Consider the following 22986-nt stretch of genomic DNA (forward strand, 5'->3'; position numbering starts at 1 on the left):
CATGGTAACTCTTGCTGTAAGCTGAGTTACCTTCTTCATGCGGGTCATCAAATCATTCTGTTCCTGTCCACTTTGAAAGCAAAAGAATAATTAGGATATGGAACATCTTGGAGTGCACATCCTTTAGTTTCAGTGGGCTATGAAGTTGGTCTGGGATGGTTACTGGTATCAGGGTATACAAGGTTTCAATTTTTTTTCTTTCACCCTGTTCTTACAGGTTAAATTCCATTTAGCGAGATACAAAAAAGTGTGAGAGCTCCCACTCCCCTACACGTTGCTGCGCACTGTCAGTCAGCTGAATGAAATACAGCTTCTACACATTTTACTTGCTTTCAAAAATGACAAATATGACTGGAAACATTTTAGGTTGCATAAAAAAAACAGACAGTTATTGACGTGGGAAGTAAAGGAGCTCCATTCGACACTGTTAGCAATGAAAGTCTGTTTTAAAATCACAGACCTTTAATAAGAGTGTCTGTAAAGCAGCTAAATGCAGACCAGCTATCTGAGCAGCTACAGTGCCTTTCAAAAGTTTACCTTTATAGGAGTATACTGATCAAATTTGAACTTGATAATGTTACACAGAGAAGATATCTTACCTTATTAGACATAGCAGGACTAGTCAAACCTGGAATTGAAAAACTAGATTGATTACAGACTTTTAAAACACAGTTTGTGATTTGCAGCACTTTCATTTTATTTGTGACAACAAAAAAACAAAACAAACACAACAAAGGGAGGTTTTGAGAGAAGCATACAAACAGCTTTTCAAGCTGTTCTTATGCAGGTTTGATATGCGACAGCCAGAGATGATTGTCCAGTTGGAGCGGTCCACCTCTGTAATAACAGGAGGTGTTTGTTTACAAAAAAGCACAAACAATGAAGGAAGAACTCAAGAATCTTCCTCAAAGCATTCCACTGTAATAAAATGTTGAGATTTGTTCACTTCTGTTTTTTGCAGCTTCACACTTGTGACTGATTGTAGAGCCTGTGGCTTTAAACACGTATTCACAGTGTCACGTCTGCTATAACTTCTGCTAGGATGCAGATTCTAACAAAAGAGTCCAAAAAAATATACAGAGAAGAAGACATGGTGCGTCAGTCCCTCAGACCTCACATCAACTTCACCTGACCACAGGAAAGCTATTTCATTGGAACAATGATTTTTGTGAATTACATACCAATTTCTCTCAGACTGCACTGACAGATAGGTTTTTTTCTGTCATTTTCCTTTTCTCCCCAAAATATAAAAAAAACCTTTCAAGCCAAGTTTCAAGCAAGTACACAGACAGACTTTTTCATGTTGTGCAATAATAGGTTGGGTTGGCTATAAATAATTATCAACAAGTGCCAAGAGCAATTATTAATAAGACTGGTAATTTTAATCAAAATCAACTAATCGTGGCACCAGGTATTAATAGCCAAACAGCTCTAAGTCTTTATCAGTTATTGTTGTATGAATACCTGCCTGGTGAGGTGTGGTATTTATGTGGTATCTAGCATTAGATTTAGTGAATCTGCACACTGGCATTCTCAGACAGCTAGCCCTACACAATCTGCCCAGATACAACCTCTTACTGTGAACGTTCTGATGAACTGTGAAGCACTTCGTGTTCAAAATGTCCGATGGCCAGGGAGACATGGTGGCTACTCTAGCTGCTAGGGTGAGTTTCTGCTCCTTCTTGCGCATGCATTCAGCATGTGGTGCTACAGTTCCTATGCCATCTCATGGCAGAGGAGGGAAAATCTCTTCATTGTCATAATTAGAGACACTGTCTGTTCTTGGAGAATCCATTCTCAAACGCAGAAGATCAGACAGCCAGTTTTAGGCGGCCAGTCCTTTTTTCTGGTCGGGGTACGGTCAACACACACACAGACAAAGGACCGGACCTTACTTTGGACCCAAGGTTTCTCTTCGAAGATGCAGTCTTTAACTTGTTCAGAGAGATCAAGACATTCACGCACGGAGCTCCCCCCAATGTAGTGGTTGGTGCGGTTAAGGGGAAGAACACTTCTCCGCTCAAGCTTCTATACCTCTATGACAGCTGTGGGGCTCCTTCTTAGAAGATTGTCATGTCAGTGGGTAAATGCTATGCATTCTGGGATTCAGAGTTTTTTTGTTTTGTTTAACAGTCTCTTGTTCTCTGTTCATTTCAGGTCTTGTTCTTTTTCTGTTTGTGGCTGGGATGGATCCCCAACATCTAATACAGGTTTACTGTGCATCTAAAAAGCCTACACATACCTGCAGAAATGCCAAGATCATTATAGTAAGATCAAAATAAATCATTCTGAAACTACAGGTCCTTCTCAAAATATTAGCATATTGTGATAAAGTTCATTATTTTCCATAATGTCATGATGAAAATTTAACATTCATATATTTTAGATTCATTGCACTCTAACTGAAATATTTCAGGTCTTTTATTGTCTTAATACAGATGATTTTGGCATACAGCTCATGAAAACCCAAAATTCCTATCTCACAAAATTAGCATATTTCATCCGACCAATAAAAGAAAAGTGTTTTTAATACAAAAAACGTCAACCTTCAAATAATAATGTACAGTTATGCACTCAATACTTGGTCAGGAATCCTTTTGCAGAAATAACTGCTTCAATGCGGCGTGGCACGGAGGCAATCAGCCTGTGGCACTGCTGAGGTCTTATGGAGGTCCAGGATGCTTCGATAGCGGCCTTTAGCTCATCCAGAGTGTTGGGTCTTGAGTCTCTCAACATTCTCTTCACAATATCCCACAGATTCTCTATGGGGTTCAGGTCAGGAGAGTTGGCAGGCCAATTGAGCACAGTGATACCATGGTCAGTAAACCATTTACCAGTGGTTTTGGCACTGTGAGCAGGTGCCAGGTCGTGCTGAAAAATGAAATCTTCATCTCCATAAAGCTTTTCAGCAGATGGAAGCATGAAGTGCTCCAAAATCTCCTGATAGCTAGCTGCATTGACCCTGCCCTTGATAAAACACAGTGGACCAACACCAGCAGCTGACACGGCACCCCAGACCATCACTGACTGTGGGTACTTGATACTGGACTTCTGGCATTTTGGCATTTCCTTCTCCCCAGTCTTCCTCCAGACTCTGCCACCTTGATTTCCGAATGACATGCAGGTCGGCAGTCTTACCCATGATTGGGGTTTTGAGTGATGAACCAGGCTGGGAGTTTTAAAGGCCTCAGGAATCTTTTGCAGGTGTTTAGAGTTAACTCGTTGATTCAGATGATTAGGTTCATAGCTTGTTTAGAGACCCTTTTAATGATATGCTAATTTTGTGAGATAGGAATTTTGGGTTTTCATGAGCTGTATGCCAAAATCATCCGTATTAAGACAATAAAAGACCTGAAATATTTCAGTTAGTGTGCAATGAATCTAAAATATATGAATGTTAAATTTTCATCATGACATTATGAAAAATAATGAACTTTATCACAATATGCTAATATTTTGAGAAGGACCTGTATTTCTACCCTGAAAGTTCCATCAATCATTTAAAACTCAACTGAAAAAAATATTTGGGAGTTATATATATATAAAAAGTAAAATAGGTAAAACATCCTAGTTACATATATGCGCACACTCTTAAGATAATACTACTACAATGATAATACTTAGTAGTAGATAATACTTATAGCAAGATAATGCTTAGTAGTAAATCTTATTCACTTGAAATAAAGTTCAGCTGTCCTGAATGTAGATATCGATAATTGGAACAAATGTGGGAAAAACAGTGACTTTAAAAAAACTGACAATTTTTTACAAAACGTATGAAAAGACAAGAGTGAAACTTGTCAGGGAGGCTGCTAAGAGTCCAACAGTAGCACCGTTGGAGCTACAGACTTTTCCACTTATTATTGGTTGCAATTCTCGTGTGACAACAATCTTCTGTATTCGACCTTATGTTTGAACTAAGGAGTAAGCTTTCAAGATAGAAGCCCTTTCTTCCAAAGAAAACATCCAGACCTCTTAAATCTCTTAACTCCTTGTGAGAGAAGGTATTAAAGGTGACCAAACCAGACTTGAACTTTTGTGAAACAAATTCATAAAGGTATGCCTGACACAAAAAAATAAGACTGCACCCTGCCAATAGAACTTTGTTTTTTTGTGAAATTGGGTAAAGTAGTTAGCAGTTCCATCTTCAGTTTATTTTGACCCCAAACCTTCAGGTTTCCAAATCAAGAAAACATCTGGAGAACGTTTGCAAGGCAGAGTAGGCAAATAGTGTCAAGTCAATATATACCATGCTGATAGACTCCTACTTGTAAAGACTAAATAATGAAATTGAATTAAACGTTGCTTCAGCAAAGTATTATTGTTAAATATTTTTAGATTTTTCCCAGATTTGTTTTTTAGCTGAATTATACAGAATACCTTTTGCAATATCAATGAAAAAAAAAAAAAAAAAAAAAATATATATATATATATATAGTCATCAGTCAGTCATTTTCTACCGCTTATTCCATAGTGGGTCACGGGGGAGCTGGTGCCTATCTCCAGCAGTCTATGGGCGAGAGGCGGGGTACACCCTGGACAGGTCGCCAGTCCATCGCAGGGCAAACAAACAACCACACACACACTCATTCATACACCTAAGGGCAATTTAGTGTTACCAATTAACCTAACAGGCATGTCTTTGGATTGTGGGAGGAACATGCAAACTCCATGCAGAAAGACCGCAGGCTGGGAATCGTACGGCATTATCTTATTCATAGATTAATTTATATATATATATATATATATATATATACCCTCCAGTCATTATCTTATTCATAGATTAATTTATATATATATATATATATATATATATATATATATACCCTCCAGTTATTCATAGATTAATTTATATATATATATATATATATATATATATATATATATATATATATACCCTCCAGTCATTATCTTATTCATAGATTAATTTCTCTAGTAAACAAACAGACAGGAGGTGGATGAACCCACCTATAATTCAGAACATGTTATGCCTTGCCGTTGTTAGAGTCCATCTCTGTTTCTCCCCTTCACTGTAACCTGCTGAGAGCCCTCCAAGCTGAGCCCATCTGTACCGAGAAAGATCTCATTGAGATTTTTGACACTTGCTCGGTTTTCTCACACTGAGGTGTTATCCTTTGGCATTTCCACCTGAGCAGATTTACTTCAGCACAGGAGCATTTCTCTGTGAACTTTAAAGATTTTTTAAAATCTAATCTGTTACTGACTCAAGCAGTGAGTAAAAATCCTGCGTGTCTAATGGAGAAAGGTAGAAGTTGACTTACAGAGCCAAATAAATCTTTTCCTTATCTGTAGACATTACCTCTGTCTCTAAAGAACAATATAACGGGGTAATGTAATATGTTCTGGTAATGTGCATTTTATATCTGCCGTAAATCTCTTGATGTCCTGCTTTTGTTTTTCTTTATCTCCAGAGGATGGTTTCCAGGCTTTTGCTTCTTGTGGAAGAAAACTAACAGCTTGTTAGAATATGCAAAGTCCTATTGGAAAAGTGGCTTTCAAGAAGAACCTCTGAAGTTTTTTTTATTGAAACAAATGCGCTAAATGTCTCCCGCTTAATAACCTCCTTTCCTAATGGCTACAAAAACTAGGGATTAACCAGTAATCAATCTGCTCGGCGCTTTAGCTCAGCAGAGAGTAATAACAGCTTCAATTAGAGCCTGAAAGATGTTTTTTTTTTTTTCCTTGTATACCATTAAGCCTAATCAGTGTTTCTAGCTAATTTCAATGTTGGCCTAATGGCATGACCGTGCATGTTTACACATCTAATTTAGGTCAACACTTAGGTAAGTTGGGTTTTAATCATTACTTCTATTTTTTATTCAGTTGAAGCAGAGGTTTGTAAAGGAAGGGGGAAAATGGGCTGCAAAATAAAAAACCTTGACACAAGAAATGAATCCTGAACTAAGAGGCTGATGTGCCACAGGCTTTTTAGAGAATCGACAGCCTGAGATGGGTGGGAAAGAATGAAAGTGGCAATGGAAAAAGCAGGAAATGTTAAAATCGCTCTTTTTAAAAGTGGGGGCAGCTGCTTCCAGCTCAGCTTTGTGCCTGGGCTCAGGAACTAAAAGAAAAATGGACTCTGTCAGAGGAAGATTAGCCTCAGTTTTTCCTCTCTGAAAACAGTAGCCAGGGCAGGGCAGGGTCTCAATCCAACCACAGGAGACTCACCTGTCGGGACCTTTCCTTCTGCATTCCCTTTCACCTCTCCTCTTCCTCCGTTAGACCCGCACATCCTGTTTCTGCCCAGAGGTTTTTTGGCTGACCCCAATCTCCTCACTTCCCCCCAGGATGTATCTGTGAAAGGTTCTTTAAGGGTCATATACATCTGGGTTTGTTGTCAGAATAATCTGTTTCCTCCTTTTTTAAGTCTAGCAAGGTAGACTAAGTCTGTGGTGCCGACAGTAAACGGTTAGACACCAGGCCAGAGGTCTGGAAGATGTTGTTGTGATTCTCCTGTGGGGATTAAAGCTGTGAAGATATAATTTTTCACCTACAGTCTATCAAAAATGAATTTTTAGAGGAAAAAAGGTCATAACAAGATTGTATCTTTTTCAGAGAAACACTAGCATCTATTGGTAAAAAAACAATGTGAAAAAATGGCTCACTCCTATCACATCTCAGGTCTTTCCTGGGCAAATACTTGGGACTAATAGGATTTAATTTAACATTTATCTACCAAGAAACAGAATGAGATGAAGATCTCTTAAAAAGCGTCTTGGGCTTTTTGTTTACACATTTTATTTTTCTTTCATAAACGACATGATCAGAATGATTCTGTACAGGTCCTTCTCAAAATATTAGCATATTGTGATAAAGTTCATTATTTTCTATAATGTAATGATGAAAATTTAACATTCATATATTTTAGATTCATTGCACACTAACTGAAATATTTCAGGTCTTTTATTGTCTTAATATGGATGATTTTGGCATACAGCTCATGAAAACCCAAAATTCCTATCTCACAAAATTAGCATATCATTAAAAGGGTCTCTAAACGAGCTATGAACCTAATCATCTGAATCAACGAGTTAACTCTAAACACCTGCAAAAGATTCCTGAGGCATTTAAAACTCCCAGCCTGGTTCATCTCTCAAAACCCCAATTATGGGTAAGACTGCTGACCTGACAGCTGTCCAGAAGGCCACTATTGACACCCTCAAGCAAGAGGGTAAGACACAGAAAGAAATTTCTGAACGAATAGGCTGTTCCCAGAGTGCTGTATCAAGGCACCTCAGTGGGAAGTCTGTGGGAAGGAAAAAGTGTGTCAGAAAACGCTGCACAACGAGAAGAGGTGACCGGACCCTGAGGAAGATTGTGGAGAAGGGCCGATTCCAGACCTTGGGGGACCTGCGGAAGCAGTGGACCGAGTCTGGAGTAGAAACATCCAGAGCCATCGTGCACAGGCGTGTGCAGGAAATGGGCTACAGGTGCCGCATTCCCCAGGTCCAGCCACTTTTGAACCAGAAACAGCGGCAGAAGCGCCTGACCTGGGCTACAGAGAAGCAGCACTGGACTGTTGCTCAGTGGTCCAAAGTACTTTTATTCAGATGAAAGCAAATTCTGCATGTCATTCGGAAATCAAGGTGCCAGAGTCTGGAGGAAGACTGGGGAGAAGGAAATGCCAAAATGCCAGAAGTCCAGTGTCAAGTACCCACAGTCAGTGATGGTCTGGGGTGCCGTGTCAGCTGCTGGTGTTGGTCCACTGTGTTTTATCAAGGGCAGGGTCAATGCAGCTAGATATCAGGAGATTTTGGAGCACTTCATGCTTCCATCTGCTGAAAAGCTTTATGGAGATGAAGATTTCATTTTTCAGCACGACCTGGAACCTGCTCACTGTGCCAAAACCACTGGTAAATGGTTTACTGACCATGGTATCACTGTGCTCAATTGGCCTGCCAACTCTCCTGAGCTGAACCCCATAGAGAATCTGTGGGATATTGTGAAGAGAACGTTGAGAGACTCAAGACCCAACACTCTGGATGAGCTAAAGGCAGCTATCGAAGCATCCTCGGCCTCCATAAGACCTCAGCAGTGCCACAGGCTGATTGCCTCCATGCCACGCCGCATTGAAGCAGTCATTTCTGCAAAAGGATTCCCGACCAAGTATTGAGTGCATAACTGTACATGATTATTTGAAGGTTGACGTTTTTTGTATTAAAAACACTTATTTTATTGGTCGGATGAAATATGCTAATTTTGTGAGATAGGAATTTTGGGTTTTCATGAGCTGTATGCCACAATCATCCGTATTAAGACAATAAAAGACCTGAAATATTTCAGTTAGTGTGCAATGAATTTAAAATATATGAATGTTAAATTTTCATCATTACATTATGGAAAATAATGAACTTTATCACAATATGCTAATATTTTGAGAAGGACCTGTATAATTCAGAGCAGGGAAAACAGGACACCTCTTGCTGTCTGTCTGTCATTTTAGTTTTTAGTTAACATTGTGCATGCTGTGAATTCACTTTCTGTATGAAAACATTTACAGTGCCTTGCGTAAGGATTTATTTCTATTAAATTATTTTAAAATTCTGTCACATAACACACACCAACATCGATGTGTTTTAGTGGCCAGGGTTCCTACGCTGTCTGGAAAAGGCTGGACTTTGATTTAGGTTGTTTTCAGGTCTGGATAAGAAGGAAAAAGGAAATAAGAGTGTGAAAAAATATTTGTTTTTTCAGACTTTATTCAGACTTTATTCATTATTATATTCTAAATGTCGTGTCCTTCCATTCTTATATTATTGTGTCCTTCTTTCTTCCCCTCTTTTCTTTCTTCCTTGATTCCTATATAATTCCCTTCCTTTTCCCACCTACCTTTAATCCTTTGGATTTCTCATTTTTCCAGGTTCTGTATTTAAAGCCTGTCCACTGTAAAAATATCTGCCATAAATTCATATTGAACTTTATTGTATTATATTTCAAATTGAAGAACTCTAAAAACCGGAAAGTTGAGCATTGAAAAGTTTCGGATTTGAACTTGAAGAATGGGAAGGAACTTTGACTGAAAATGTAGGTGAACAACAAAAAGTAGCACACAAAGTTGAAGGAAGGTTTTGAAAAAGGTGTAAAGATGTGTTAAGCCTCTTTACTCTGATACTCCCAAATCACAACTGCCCTTAGAAGTCAAATAAATAAACTGAGTCCGACTGTTTGTTATATAATATCAATTTAAATACACTTGTTCCTTGAAAGTCTCCAAAACTTTGGCAGCAAAGGGCCACACAGGACGCTTGAAAGAGCTGCAGAGATCCACTGCTCAGAAGGAAGACTATTTTGACAGGGAATCCTTTAATCCTGCACTCCTCAATTCTGGCCTTTTTGGAAAACTATCAAAATGAAAGCCATCATTGGAAGAAACCCATAAGACATCCTGCTGAACGTTTGCTAGAACCCAGGTGGGAGACAGCAAACGTGGGAGGAGGTGCCCTCATCAAATGAGGCTAAAATTTCATTTTCTGGCCCATGTGCAAAACACTATGTCTGGAGGAAGGCATTGCACATCTCCCTGAACATAACATCCACCCCTTAAAAATGGCGGTAGCAGCATCATGCTGTGGGGAATATTCTTCTGAGCCTGAGATGGGGGATCACCTTGATCATAAACATACAGCCACAATTTCAGTGCAGTGGTTTAGATCATAGCAGCATGTTAGAATGGCATAGTCAAAATCCAGACCTAAATCTAATTAAGAATTTGTGGCAAAACCTGGAAATTATAGTTCACAGACACTCTCCATCCAATCTGTCTGAGTCTGAGCTTTTTTTAAAAAGAAGAATGGGCATAATGCTTTAGATGTGCAAAGCTAGTAAAGACATAACCCCAAAAGACTTGCAAATGTAACTGCAGCAAAAGGCAGCCGTACAAGGCATTGACTCAGAAGGGCTGGATGAAAATGCTCACTGACTTACTTTTCAGAATTCTGTTTGTAAAAAAATTTGAAAACCTTTTTTCATCCACTTCCTAATTAAGCACTACTTTTTATTGATCTATGGCATAAAATCTGAATAAGACCTTGAATTTGTTGGATAATAATACTTTTGCAAGGCATTGACTGTAGGACATCCTGCTGTGCCATATTCAGGGACCAATGCCTATTTTTTATTTTTTTCCATTTTTCTAACTGTATACACTAAAAAGAGACATCACTTACAAACGCAATAATGTCTCAAATATTGTGTGAGGGTTCTAGTCTACACCGATCCAAAGACAAACATTAATAGTTTACAGGATATGATCATGTTTTAGTGTGTAGGCGAGTACGTTGGGGGATCGAGGTAAAAACCAGGATGCGGTGATGAGAAGCATGTGGTAATCATTTACTCCTAAGATTATGAGAAACAATAACTCAAAGATGGTCTATGATCAAACACATGGACGGAAGACTGTCCTTGGTGCTGCGAAAACAAACATCCCCCCTGTGTCTCATAACTCTCCCACTATTACTGACGATGGTGATTTGATATTGATTTGGTTTCATGGGGGCCCAGCGCTCATCTAGCTTATTGTTCCATAGGACAGAAAGGAGGTTTGTCCTCCCTTGAGTCTCGTGGCCTTGTGAAGGCTGTATTATCTGCTGTTATGGCTTCATAGCAGCCCGTGCCCTGAATCTATGATGGCGCTCATGACTCAGGCACCATATTGTGTGCTTTGTGATAAAGCAATTATTTCCCATGGCCCTGCAGAGAGAGACAAAACTTATCTGTCTTAGTGTTGAGGCTTCTGTATATGTCTTATTTTTCTCATTGTCTTTGCTTTTGTTTTGGGTCAGTAGATGTGAAATGGGCTTCAATGTAATTAATGTTTCTGTCACTGATGGGGGAACAAGAGCAACAAAACTCACACAGCCTTCAGTGTTGGAAATCGCTCCTGTACTTCATCTGTGAGAGCACCAGGCTACTGAAGTGTATGTTCATTCAAAACTGGTTATCATACGTTCATGCTCACTTTCACAGGTGCTGATTGAGGCAACGGTTTCCAGGGAGCGGCGAGGTTACGTCGCCATAGATGACATCATGGTGCTTAACTACCCCTGCTGTGAGTGCCACTTCACACAACAGTCACACAAGGCGCTGTATGATAGCAGCATTAAGTGATGGTAATGTAGAAATGTGAGAAAATGTATTGCAAAGCAGCTCAAAACATAAATAGAATTAAAAGAAGAGTAACATCTGAATAACCTTTTGTGGCAAGTGGGTTTATCATGTATTGCTTTGACTGTCTCTTCAAAGTAGATATCTGTAAAGTTACCATAAAAAGGCCAACTGAGCAGAATGCGGTTTTCCATGTCCCCAATTAGGAGTTTGAATATTTAAAACATGGTTCCTCAAAGGATAGATGACTTTACCTGGTATCTGGGCTTTCAGCTCCAGATACCAACAAGGGCATTCTTCGTGCTTAGAGCGAAGGTCGTGGATATCTAAAATAGACATTGCTCCAGGAGACACTCGATTTTTCAGATGGCAAAGTCATGATATGTTTGCATTTAAGATATCCAAAATCAAAAAGGACACTAGATTTTTGTTGTATCAAATTTAGACATCATGATATAATTAGTATAATGAGTATAACAGTTTCTGCATAACTGATGGGCAGTTCATTATTGGATCACTAACATTTTCCTTTTTTTTTTGGTTTTCTTCACTTCACAATGTAAACTTTTTCAGAATTGTCTTTATTTTTAAAGGTCAATTTCAATTAGCTGTGTCTTACGTAATATTTGAGAGGAATTAGCTCAGATTTTTTGTTATGTGTTAGATTAGGTTATTCATTTATTTATTGCAAATAAATAAATTAATAATTATTTATATTAAAACCAGAGGCGATGGCCATTAGCCGCTGATCCAGCATGTTCTATTACAGACAGAGTATACTTGTTGCTGTAATACTATCAGTTTCCTGTTATCTGCTGAAGTTGCACCTGCTGTTTAACTGTAGCCGTCTGAATAAACACCTCACAGTACTTCATAGAAAATATTGTTTTGCCTTCTAAAAGCTTCTTGCGCCATTTGTGCTTTATCTGATGTAATTTTTGAACTCTTCAATGATACAATTTCCACGCTGAAAGTGTTGTTGCCGCCTGTTAGCTCCTATGTGTGATGCACTCAATGATGAGAAGGTTATCATTTCAAGTTTTTATCAGGCCAATCATGGAACCAAACTAGTTAAGCAGCCAATTCAACAACCACATTTTAAACATCTAGTGAAAGTTTATTTTGAGATATCTGCAATATTTATTGTCAAGAAGGAAAACTGTTATGGTGGATATCTGGAGCTGAGCCCAGTTGAAAAAGAAGATTTATGCAATTTGTCCTAAAAATGACATTTGAGATTTTTAAAATAATGATTGTGTACAGGTGGAAAAGCTCTTCTTGATTTTTCTCGACAGAATTAAATTCTGGATATGAAAAATACATATCCTGACTAGCCATAATCCATTAACACAGCCACATAAATAGTAGGTATTTGGAGCCTCAAAATAAGTTTTATTTCAGGAATGTGTTGATTTTAGATGTTTTTATTGATAATTGCAATTGGTTTAAAGTTTATATCATATGTTAGTATAGTTCTATAGATGTTACATAGACACAAGATATAATATGCAAGAATGATTTTGAAAACACTAAATAAACAGAATGTCAATGCTTTTCTTTACTTAATAAATGTAATCTTTAATGACTTACTGAAGGCTCTTTCCTGTGCCATGTGGCCCCTGGGCAGATGTCACAGTTGTGCTTAGAGGCCATTTTCAGCCAAGCGCTACAGTCTGGAGCTTTATGAGAACGCCTTCTCTCCAGGGTTTTTTTTCACTGTGAGTAGCTGCCTGCAGCAAAGGGCTTTTTGTGTCACTTGTGCAAGGTGAGTGTAGCAGTTCAGTGTGTTGTCAGCCCCCGAGGACCTCGTACAGAACAGTGACTAAGACACCTGAACTTAATACTTGGACAAAGCCACTCTCTGTCACAAACTGCAGCATGCAGCCCGCTCTTGAACATGGGGAATCTTGTCAGCACATTTAACACTTCCCAGACACACGCCTGATGGATGGGGATCACTCCCTGCAAATATGTTTATGCCATGACTGTTATCACAGGAGGAATGTTGTGATTCTGATGAATTTGTACACTTCAGGCTTTTTGTGTTACAGACCAACCTATCAGTGTTTTTTTGAAGTGAACACCAGCTGTGAGATTGGGTCGCACCCCTACTGTATTCATACCACTCAGCAGGCCACCCTGCTACTCCCAGACACAACAGATGGCAACCACTGACTGCTCCCACAGTGGTCATTAAATAATTAAGACTCTCATCAAGACCTGAACGCGCCTTATGATGTGGCACTCGGCCAGCCGGCATCATTTGGTAGCCAGAAGTGTGGGGGAAGGATGCGATGGAAGTCAGCGGGCAGCGTTAAATGGTCAAAAATAGAATAAGCCTATAAAAAAAAATCCCTGTTAAGAATTCTGGTTAAAGCACAGTTGACATTTTAGTTGTATCCTCCTGAGTCGCAGTCTTTGACTCTGAAACTAGTGTTGCAGTTCAATGAAATATTTATCATGCTAAAGAGCCATGAGGATAAGATCTGACACATTTAGTTGCACATTTAGTGGCTCCAGCCAACTGCAGGATGTGTTCCTTTACAGTCGTGCTCAGTTTTTCCTGTGTGTTTACTGACTGTGTGACTCTCAGGCATAAATAATGAAGCATTCAGGGGGGGGGGGTTAAGTCACTCAAAGGGAACATGGCCACATGTGGGGTACAAATACAGGTGCTTTCCCTAACTTAATATACAAAAACAAGATCAAGAAATTGTCATCACCATCTCCGCAGGATAGAAATGCAGTTTTGTGCAAATCCGAGCAGGAGATGAGCAAGATCCAAACATTTGCTTCTCCCTGATGCTTCTGCTTCACAGTTCCTCTCCCATCGCCTCCTGTCAATCATCTAGAGTGACATGTCGGCATGTCCTACACAGTTTTCTCAGGGATGGCTGGCAACGTGGCCGGCATTTACCCAGCACTTTGGCACAGCAGGGGGTTGCTTCTCAGTCTTTAATTGTTAATCGCAAAGTTGAGTGAGAGGGGCACTCCCACACTCTGACTCATTGGCAGCTTCACTCACCGTACTTGGACATTTTTAGTGATACCGAAAGATTGACGCTCACTCTGTGGCTCTTCTTTTGGAAACTCACACCCACATTATTCTCATCTGTAGATCGATCCTGTCGGTTGCCAAGTTATTTTAGTAATGGACACTCTGCTGTCCTTTTCAAACATTTCAGACTCTTGCCTGAAAATCTTACCTAAGAAGAAATAACAAATATTCATATATAGTCCTGGTGGATCATTCCCAGGTTGAACTAGAGCTTAAGGATGTGAAGAAAAGAAATAGGAGCAAGAAATAAAACAAATAGAGTAGGGAAATGATTGAAACAGGTATACGTATCAAAGGTTAAGATTTCTTACTTTCTTGGAGACAAAAGAGTAAATTGGTAGACTCCAAAAAATTTCATCTGTGTTGAGCCAGAATATCCAATGGGCTGTCCATGAAGACACAGGCAGATCCTCAACCCAGATTAAGACCCTTACTGAGCTGGGACAGCATCTGTGTGAGAAGAGCTTCAAGAACCAAAACATTGCATTCAAAGACCATGTGTCCGTTAACACCACTAACTTTTCTTTTTTGGCTTTCCAAGAAAACACCATAACATTGAAAAGTGGAAGAAAGTTTTATTCTCCTGCAAGAAAAGATTTAATCTGGACAGTCCTGATGACTTCAAACTGTACTGGTATGCCCTTGGAGATGTTTTCTACACAGCACAGTTAAGAAGGCTCCATCATGATCGACTGAGCTTTTTGCTTTAATGGAACAATGAAGCTTCAAGTTATGCACTGGAGATGTTGCAGTTTGACATCCCTCTTGACTGAAGGCCATTGTCTGTGCAGTGATAACTGTGTGTCAGTGGTCAATGCTTTAGTTAATACGTGACAAAACACTTCTTCCAGTAGAAGTGTCCCTCTTTTAGACCATTTTCCACTTGGCCCTGTCTTTCAGTGTTTAACCCTTTCTCTCTCCTAGACATGGCAATTGACTGAGCTTAACTGTAACAAACTCTATGTGCTCTCTTTCAGACTCTAACCTTGAGAACTGGCTCAGAGTTTATCTGTTCTTTCTTTCTAGATGAAACGACTAAAGGAGCTACATCCATTAACATTTACTTTTCCTTTCCATAGAAAGTACTCCTGGATCAGTACTTCTGTGTTCTTTTTCTGTCTCTGCTCTGTTCCCTCAAACCCCCAGTCGGTCGTGGCAGATGGCCGCTCACACTGAGCCTGGTTCTGGTTCTGCTGGAGGTTTCTTCCTGTTAAAAGGGAGTTTTTCCTCTCCACTGTCTCTACATGCATGCTCAGTATGAGGGATTGCTGCAAAGTCAACGCCAGTGACTGTCCACTGTCTCTACATGCTCATCCAGGAGGAGTGAATGCTGCAAATCTCTGACTGGATGCAATCTGCTGGGTTTCCTTAGACAGAAAAACTTTTTATCCAGTTTGAATAAATATCTGAATCTGACTGCACTGTTCAATGTTTAGGATTAATTGGAATGTATGTACCTGACTGTTGTAAAGTGCCTTGAGACAACATGTGTTGTAAATCGGCACTATATAAATAAACTAAATTGAATTTTAGGATGAGCAACATCAGTTCCAGAATATTGATACCTTGTTATGAAGCCTTCTGGAAGTAGTATTGCAGTATTGACACTTTTAGTTCTGTTTTTCTTACTAATGGTCTGAAATGTTTGATCAACAGACAAAGCCTTTTGATGTCATTTTCAATAAATTAATAAATCAATAACATTCATAAATTAATAAATCCAGTTTATTTGCCTCATTCTAGAATCTATATATTTCACTGTATTGCATTGCATTGTAATGATCTGGTAGAAAAACTATGTTCTATAAGATTTTTATTTTGCTTTCTTTGTGGAGAACGTCACTAAGAAAATTTGCAATATGAATTGCTTTTTATTATGAAAATTAAAAAGTCAAGCAGTTTGTTTTTTTCTGTTTGTTGTTTTTCACCTAAAGGAAAAACAATCATATTGGAAAAGAAAAAGAAGAAAAACTAAAGTGTGATAATTTATTAAATCCCATTCAATTTTATACTTGAAAGTTTTTTTAAATAGAAGAAAATATCAAGTTGTCCCTCTTTTTCCCCTCTGGTTTATGTTTTTGGTAAATATTTGTTACATCTAGTAAATCTCCTTTCCCTAATGCCTAAAGGCCTATTTATTCATCTGAAAAAACAAAGAAAAGCCTTGACAGTAATTCAGTGGATTTGTTGTTCATATAACACAAATGTAGTATGTTAAGCTGGTCTGCTCCCTTTTTGTCTCTTTAGATAAGGCCCCACACTTCTCCAGGCTGGGAGATGAGGAGGTCAATGCTGGCCAAAATGCCACGTTCCAGTGCGTTGCTGCTGGGAGGGCCTCTGAGGCGGAGAAGTTTCTACTGGAGGTCAGTTTGCTAGTAATTGATTTGAACAAAACCAGTGGTTAAATGCAAAACCTGATTTTAGTTTTTGTTATACTGACATAGAGGATAGAGGTCAATAAAAAAACAACTACTGATTATTTACACGTAGAGTCCTTAGAATCAATTGATTTATGTTTAACAGGGTGGTGGAGATGAGGTGAAGTGGAAGGCAAAATGTTTTTTCTTTGCTTTTCCGTCTTTGCTTCTTACTGGCAAGGTGATGTCACTTCAAATGATCTGATCTGTATTTTATTTATGGAGCCTTTAAAGAAATGCTTTGTGTCAGGATCAAAGTACTCGGTGTTATTTAAAATGGATAAGAATTTAAAACTAATGGAAAACATAGCCACAACACATCCAAAACATTAGGTGTGGTTTAAAAAAGAACCATGTATTGTATATGTGGATATCTTTTATTGAGCTTGCGTGTAGATTTCAATATAACCACATGTAAAATCACTGAATCTCACTTTTGGTGCTTACAAAGGTCAAAATGACAGCATTCATTATTTTTAACTTGAAGGTAACACTAACAAAGCTTTAACACCAGGTTTCAGTTTGATTACACAGTCTTTCAGCACATTCCAAAAACATACCTCAGGCAGTGGACAAAAACAGCAGCTTTTGGACTATTATAATCCATTTTTACATATAGGGACCGAGAGCAAGTTCTGACAGTTTGATCTGGACTTTTTTCACAACTCCTACTAACACACACCTCACAGTAGAAGATTTTCTGCTAGAGGTGTTCTTTCTCATTGCTAGACTTTAATTTTTAGATTTCTGCTTGGATCAACCCTTTCTAGCTGCTATCTCAAACCTGGCCCTCCATAGAACCTATAAATACAGTGTCGACATCTGCCATAATAAAACCCCTAAACATAAGCTGTAAAAAATGAAACAAATCCAAAAGTAATGGACTGAATCCCAGAGAAATCCAAGTGAAATCCCAGTGAATCAAAGGCTTTATTGCATCTAGATATGATGGTTGAAAATATCAATGTATAGCAGTGAGACGCACCTTTATAACAGTTCTAACTGTGCTGCAATTGCAGCCATGGAGACATCTCTACTGCTCAGACCTCTATAACTATGACCTCTATAACCGTTCCAAAGGGACTAAGTAATATGTGAAATAGGCCAAAATGTTTATTTTGTATGTTTGCAGTGTCTCCTTTAGCTTGTGGCAAACTGCAAATTGTGTGGATTTTGTCTTTCAAAGCTTCCATGAAGGTGTATGGAGCTCACAACTAATGGTTCTCCTGACCTGACCTCATAGATTTTCTGTCGACAGATTCTCCCACTTAAGCTGTGGATCTCTGCAGCTCCTCCAGAGTTACCATGGGCATCTAAGCTGGTTCTCTTAGTGATCATTTCTTTGTCTAACCTTTCCGTTTAGTTTTGTAGTTGTACCATATTATACCCAAACTCAGATAATTGGTTGAATGGCGCTTTGGGAGATGTTCCAAGCTTGCAATATTGTTTAATAATCCAACCCTGCTTTAAACATCCCTCCACAACTTTAGACCTGACTTATCTGCTGTGTTCCTTTTTTCTTCATGATGCTGTTTGTTCACTAATGTTCTCTAACAAACTTTTGATGCCCTCACAGAACAGCTGTGTTCAAAATGAGATGAAATCGCACACAGATGACCAATAATTATGGGGCTTCTGGTGGCATTTAGTTCATCTTGATTTTATTAAGGGGCATTAGAGTAAAACAGGTTAAATACAAAATGGCGTCACACTTTTGAGATTTATATTTGTGAACCATTTTTAAAACTATGTATCATTATCATTCCACTTCACAACTACAATGTAGCTTATATTGATCTATCATAAAAAATAAATTGAAGTTGATCATTGTTATTAAACATTTATTTACTGTTAATACCTGTACCACCATGAACTCCATAACTACATGGTCCAAAAGGGATTAAATTACATTTGGGTACATGTCAAGAACTAATCATTGAGGAAGTTTTTTGTCTTCGTACAATTGTTTTGGATTTTCTTTAGGTTCATTCTGTTTCTTTCTGTTTATTTCACATCTTTTTCTTAATTATTTGCACTTTGTTTTTCTTTTAACAACTTTCCAAACAGAAATTTTAACTGTCTCTTCTGACAAAAGCTCAGGCTCATAAATGTTCCTACACAGATGTTTTTAGCAAAGCAAATCAACAAGTTATCTTTAAAGTTTTACTTAGAACTACCTTACCCAACCCGGCAAGAAAGGCTTTTTTCTGTTGTGTCATTTTCCTTTATTGCATTTATTGACATCAAAAGCATTGTAATGTTTATATGTTTTTTGTTCTTTGACTTGTTCAGGTAAGGCGAAAGAGCTCCATACACATCTTTGTTTCTCTCCTTTTAAGGAATGAAATGTCATGAGATTTCAAATTTTTTATGTTGTTACAGTCAAAGCAATGGCACAGAGTGCTGCTGCCAGCATCTCCCCACCCATAACAGCTACAGTCCATCATGGCTGATTCAGGCAAACCTGCTGCATTGTTTAAAACTGGCTCCTTTGTGATTTACGAAATTCAAGTGAGCTCGCTCACATCTCTTTCAGCAACCACCCTTTTTTTGCAAGTATGAAGACAAATTCTTTGGGTAGTTAGCTGGCAGAAACCATACAGATGCCTGCTATAATGAGTGCCCGTGGTCACTACAGTGCTTTCTTTTCTCCAGCTTCTCCTGTAGCTACAGCTGTCCTCTTTACCATCTTCCATTTCTTATATAAACCTAAAGCCATGTTTTCATGTGGCAGTGTTGGTTGTGTTTGCTGTAACAGCTGCAGATCAGTCTTGGCTGCTCACGCCTGCCAGATTAACAGATCGTTTTGTCATTTCCTTGCCAATTAGCCACAGCCAGATTGTTTTGATAATATGAGGTGATCTCATCCTTGTTTGATTTATTCCCGATTTTTCTTGCCTCTCCTCTTTAATCCACATCCCAGTTGGCAAAGGGGAGAAATAGAGTGCCTTAGAAAAGTAATACACATAGGATGTTTTCACAGTTTGTCACATTAGAACCACAAACTTCAATATAAATTTGGCATGAATTGTGCACTACTTTGTACTGATGTGCCACGTACAATCTCAATACAATACACTGAAGCATGAGATTGTAACAAAATGGGAAAAAAGATGTGAATACTTTGGCAAGACACTATAACACATAAAGATGATTTAGGAGTGTGTGATTAAGCCTTTTTTTAAAATTTTCTGTGGATTCTGGATTGGTTGCCCGCTTAACCTTAATCACCGGTTTAGTGTTTATGTGTTTGTTTGCGAAGCATTGGTCTGGGGTTTGTGTGGTTTGTGACTTTTTTCAGGCTTTCAATTCAAGGTTGGAGCAGCGGTACCCAGAGGCTTCCTTGCTGATCCCAACATGCTGACTTGCTTTGGATTTTGCTGAAGCACACAGATCAAAAAGTATCACAATTTATATACACCACTTCACACAATGAAAATTGCCTGAAAACATGAGAAAAAAAAAGCCAGATCCTGTGTGTGTTTTTGAGACTTCATGGGGTTGACAAATGTTACTCATTTTAATGGTGTGGAACAAAGTGAGAAATGCGCTGGCAGTGCAGCAGCAAGGTGAACCACACAGCATTTGTTTGGATGCCCAGCTATGTGTGTGTAAGTGTGTGAGGATATTTATAGATTTCCCTTTTTTTTTTTTTTCCTTTATTCCATACACATATTTTTACCTTCTGTTTTTCAGTAAAACATGCAGCTACTTATCTAATATTCTGTTTACTAAATTGATTAAACCTTGATGCATTACAACCCAACTGTCTTCCAATTCTAGCTGCTCAACTGGAGTCAAATGTTTTTGCTAAATAATGTGACTGCATTTGTAGATGGGCTCCATTTGGGAATGCCACTCATACCCCCGTAATCAGTATCATTTTAACAAGGTTTCATTTGTTACTATTAAAGCATGCTTGATCACCACAATGCAAGAATAAATCAATTTGATGGTCCATTTCTAATTAAATTCAACATAATTGAACATTTCTCCATTTTAATCACACAGTGCTAATAAGAACTGACCCATATAGCAGTGATGTGTGTGCACTGTTGCACATGAGTCCCAGGAGCTAACTGGGCAATAACTGTGTACAGGTTATGGATGCCTCAAACGGTATGGATTGTCTGAGTCTTCTTGGATGTGGGAGGTCAGATTTTGTGTTCAAGAGTATACAACCAATACTGTTCATTACAAGATATTATTACTGAGGAACATAGAATAGTAAAAAAAAAACAGGAGAGACAAAAAGAAAAAGGCAAGGAAAGAAATGTATTTATGGGAAGAAAAAAGAAATGATGAGATACAACTGATATTAGGGATGTCCCGATTGTTTTGTCTCTGATATTGATTTTGGAATGCTAATACTTCATTAAGCTCAGTGGTATATTACCTTTACCTATATTATCTTTATCTGGCCATCCCTACTTAATACACATTGTATATAAGTAGGTAACATGCACTAACTCAGATGTTTTTATGAAGCTTTCAGTGCTTTTAAATAGTTACTGTCCCTTATGCCCGTGGACATAACGGACAGTCCATCAATCTTATGACTGAACGTTATCATACACTCATTATGAGTGTTGGCTGGAAAGTGAGAACATTTTTTTCAGTATAAATCTCTGAGTCTGAGAGATTTGATCATGTATAATACAGACTAACAGACACTAATGCAGGAACTTAAAAATCAAGTACCTCTTATGGTTTAAAGAATTACAACAATATACCCAAGCATAAATTTGTGCATTCAAATAAAATTTTTCACAAATTGTTCAAAACTCAAAGTTAAGTTCTTTATGTTCTGAAAATCTTTTCAGGAGCTATTAAACTTCCTTATTTGATATATTCCACATAAAGCTGTGCAGTGTATTTATACCTGTGCATGCATGAGTGTAGGTCACTTTCTGAATGACCTGATGTGTTTGTGAGCAAGAGGGACATATGATGACCCATCCTGTTTTCTGTGACCCTGTCCTCTCTTGTTTTTCAGAGACACAATGGAGACATTTTCACAGCAGCCTCAGTCAAGCACTTGAGTCATCGGCGCTTTGTGGTGTCCTTCCAGCTAGATAGCGTTCAGCGCTCAGATCAAGACCTTTACCGCTGTGTCACTCAATCCTCCAGGGGCTCAGGGGTGTCCAACTTTGCTGAACTTGTTGTGAAAGGTAAAAAAAAAATCTTGTCTTTTGTTCTGACTGTTTTGCTTCTGGCTTGTATCAGATTTCAAAGTGATATGTCTTTCTTCTGTGCTGTTGTCGGTAACTTGTTGCTGTGCAAGATAAAGGCTAAGTATATTGCTCATTTATTTTGCCAGACTACTTTATCCTGAACTGTATTCCATTTGTCTTTTGGTGCAAGAATTGTTCCTTGACATGAGTGCTTCATGAGCTGAAGTTGTCAAACACGCTGCCGTCTTAAGCGCTTCAGCTCTCTGACAAAATGCTGCTCACTTGACTTGGACTCCTGCAGACCTTGTCATATCAGGAAGCACAGATGGTGACCTCACTCTCATTACTCACCACAGCCCAACAGCCTGACACGACTCCGACAGCATAGTAATGACATGGCAGTGGTTTGATGGCATAACAGGCTCCAGCCCTCAGCTAAGTGAAGATGAGAAGGGGAAACAAGGACGTCACATATTCTCTGTCTTTGTGTCTGCTGCTCTCGGTTGCTCTTAATGCAGCTAAATAACATGCTGGAGAAGAAGCACAGAAGTGTCAATGTTTATGACTTTATTCTGATAATATGACTTTGAGCAAAAGTTCCTGGATTTGCCAAAACACAGTATTAACAAAATTTAATTTAAATATTATGAAAATGCATAGCAGGCTTTTCATTTTAAAATACAGTACTTTGGCTGTTGTTAAAATAACACTTTTTTTCTTTAATATTAATTAAATACACATATCATAATGGGAAAGTAATGGAGCGTTCTTTCAGCCAGCTGATCAGCAGTGTTGCTGTACACATTAGAGAGAGAAGCTCTGTGGTCCATACACGCAGAGAACCCTCCTTTTACTCTGGATCTCAGGCTTCTCACTACAGGCCAAGTATGCCAGAAAATTATTTCACTATATATAGATAGATAGATATACTTTAGCTGAAGCAGAGGTCATCCAGCTTGCTTCAGCCTCTCATTGCTGCTGACAAGCCAGTAGATCCTTCTTGTTGCCACACGAGTTAAATCCATTTTACTCATGTGAATGAATGGGTCCATTTTAGTTTTTTGATAACATGGATGCTATATAAAGAATTCCTTTCCGCTAAACTGTTATTAATCCTCCAACCATCAGCTGCCACTGAAACGGGGGAGAATCCATAGAAAAATGGCCATGCAATCCATTTCTTCTTCGTGCACTCTCATATGAACCATGA

The 22986-nt window shown here is 38.6% G+C and overlaps 1 protein-coding gene across 3 annotated transcripts in view; it reads left to right on the top strand.

Moving 5' to 3' along the window:
- Positions 1-22986, top strand: part of ptprub (protein tyrosine phosphatase receptor type Ub) — a 310515-nt gene that overhangs the window by 177732 nt on the left and 109797 nt on the right. For all 3 annotated transcript variants that reach the window (XM_047360605.1, XM_047360606.1, XM_047360607.1), the window contains exons 4-6: positions 10990-11071; positions 16433-16548; positions 21599-21773. In XM_047360605.1, coding sequence (XP_047216561.1) covers positions 10990-11071; positions 16433-16548; positions 21599-21773 — 373 coding nt within the window. The remainder of the gene's footprint in view (positions 1-10989; positions 11072-16432; positions 16549-21598; positions 21774-22986) is intronic.

The sequence above is a fragment of the Girardinichthys multiradiatus genome, chromosome 3 (genome assembly GCF_021462225.1).
Source record: "Girardinichthys multiradiatus isolate DD_20200921_A chromosome 3, DD_fGirMul_XY1, whole genome shotgun sequence".
NCBI classification, from domain to species: Eukaryota; Metazoa; Chordata; class Actinopteri; order Cyprinodontiformes; family Goodeidae; genus Girardinichthys; species Girardinichthys multiradiatus.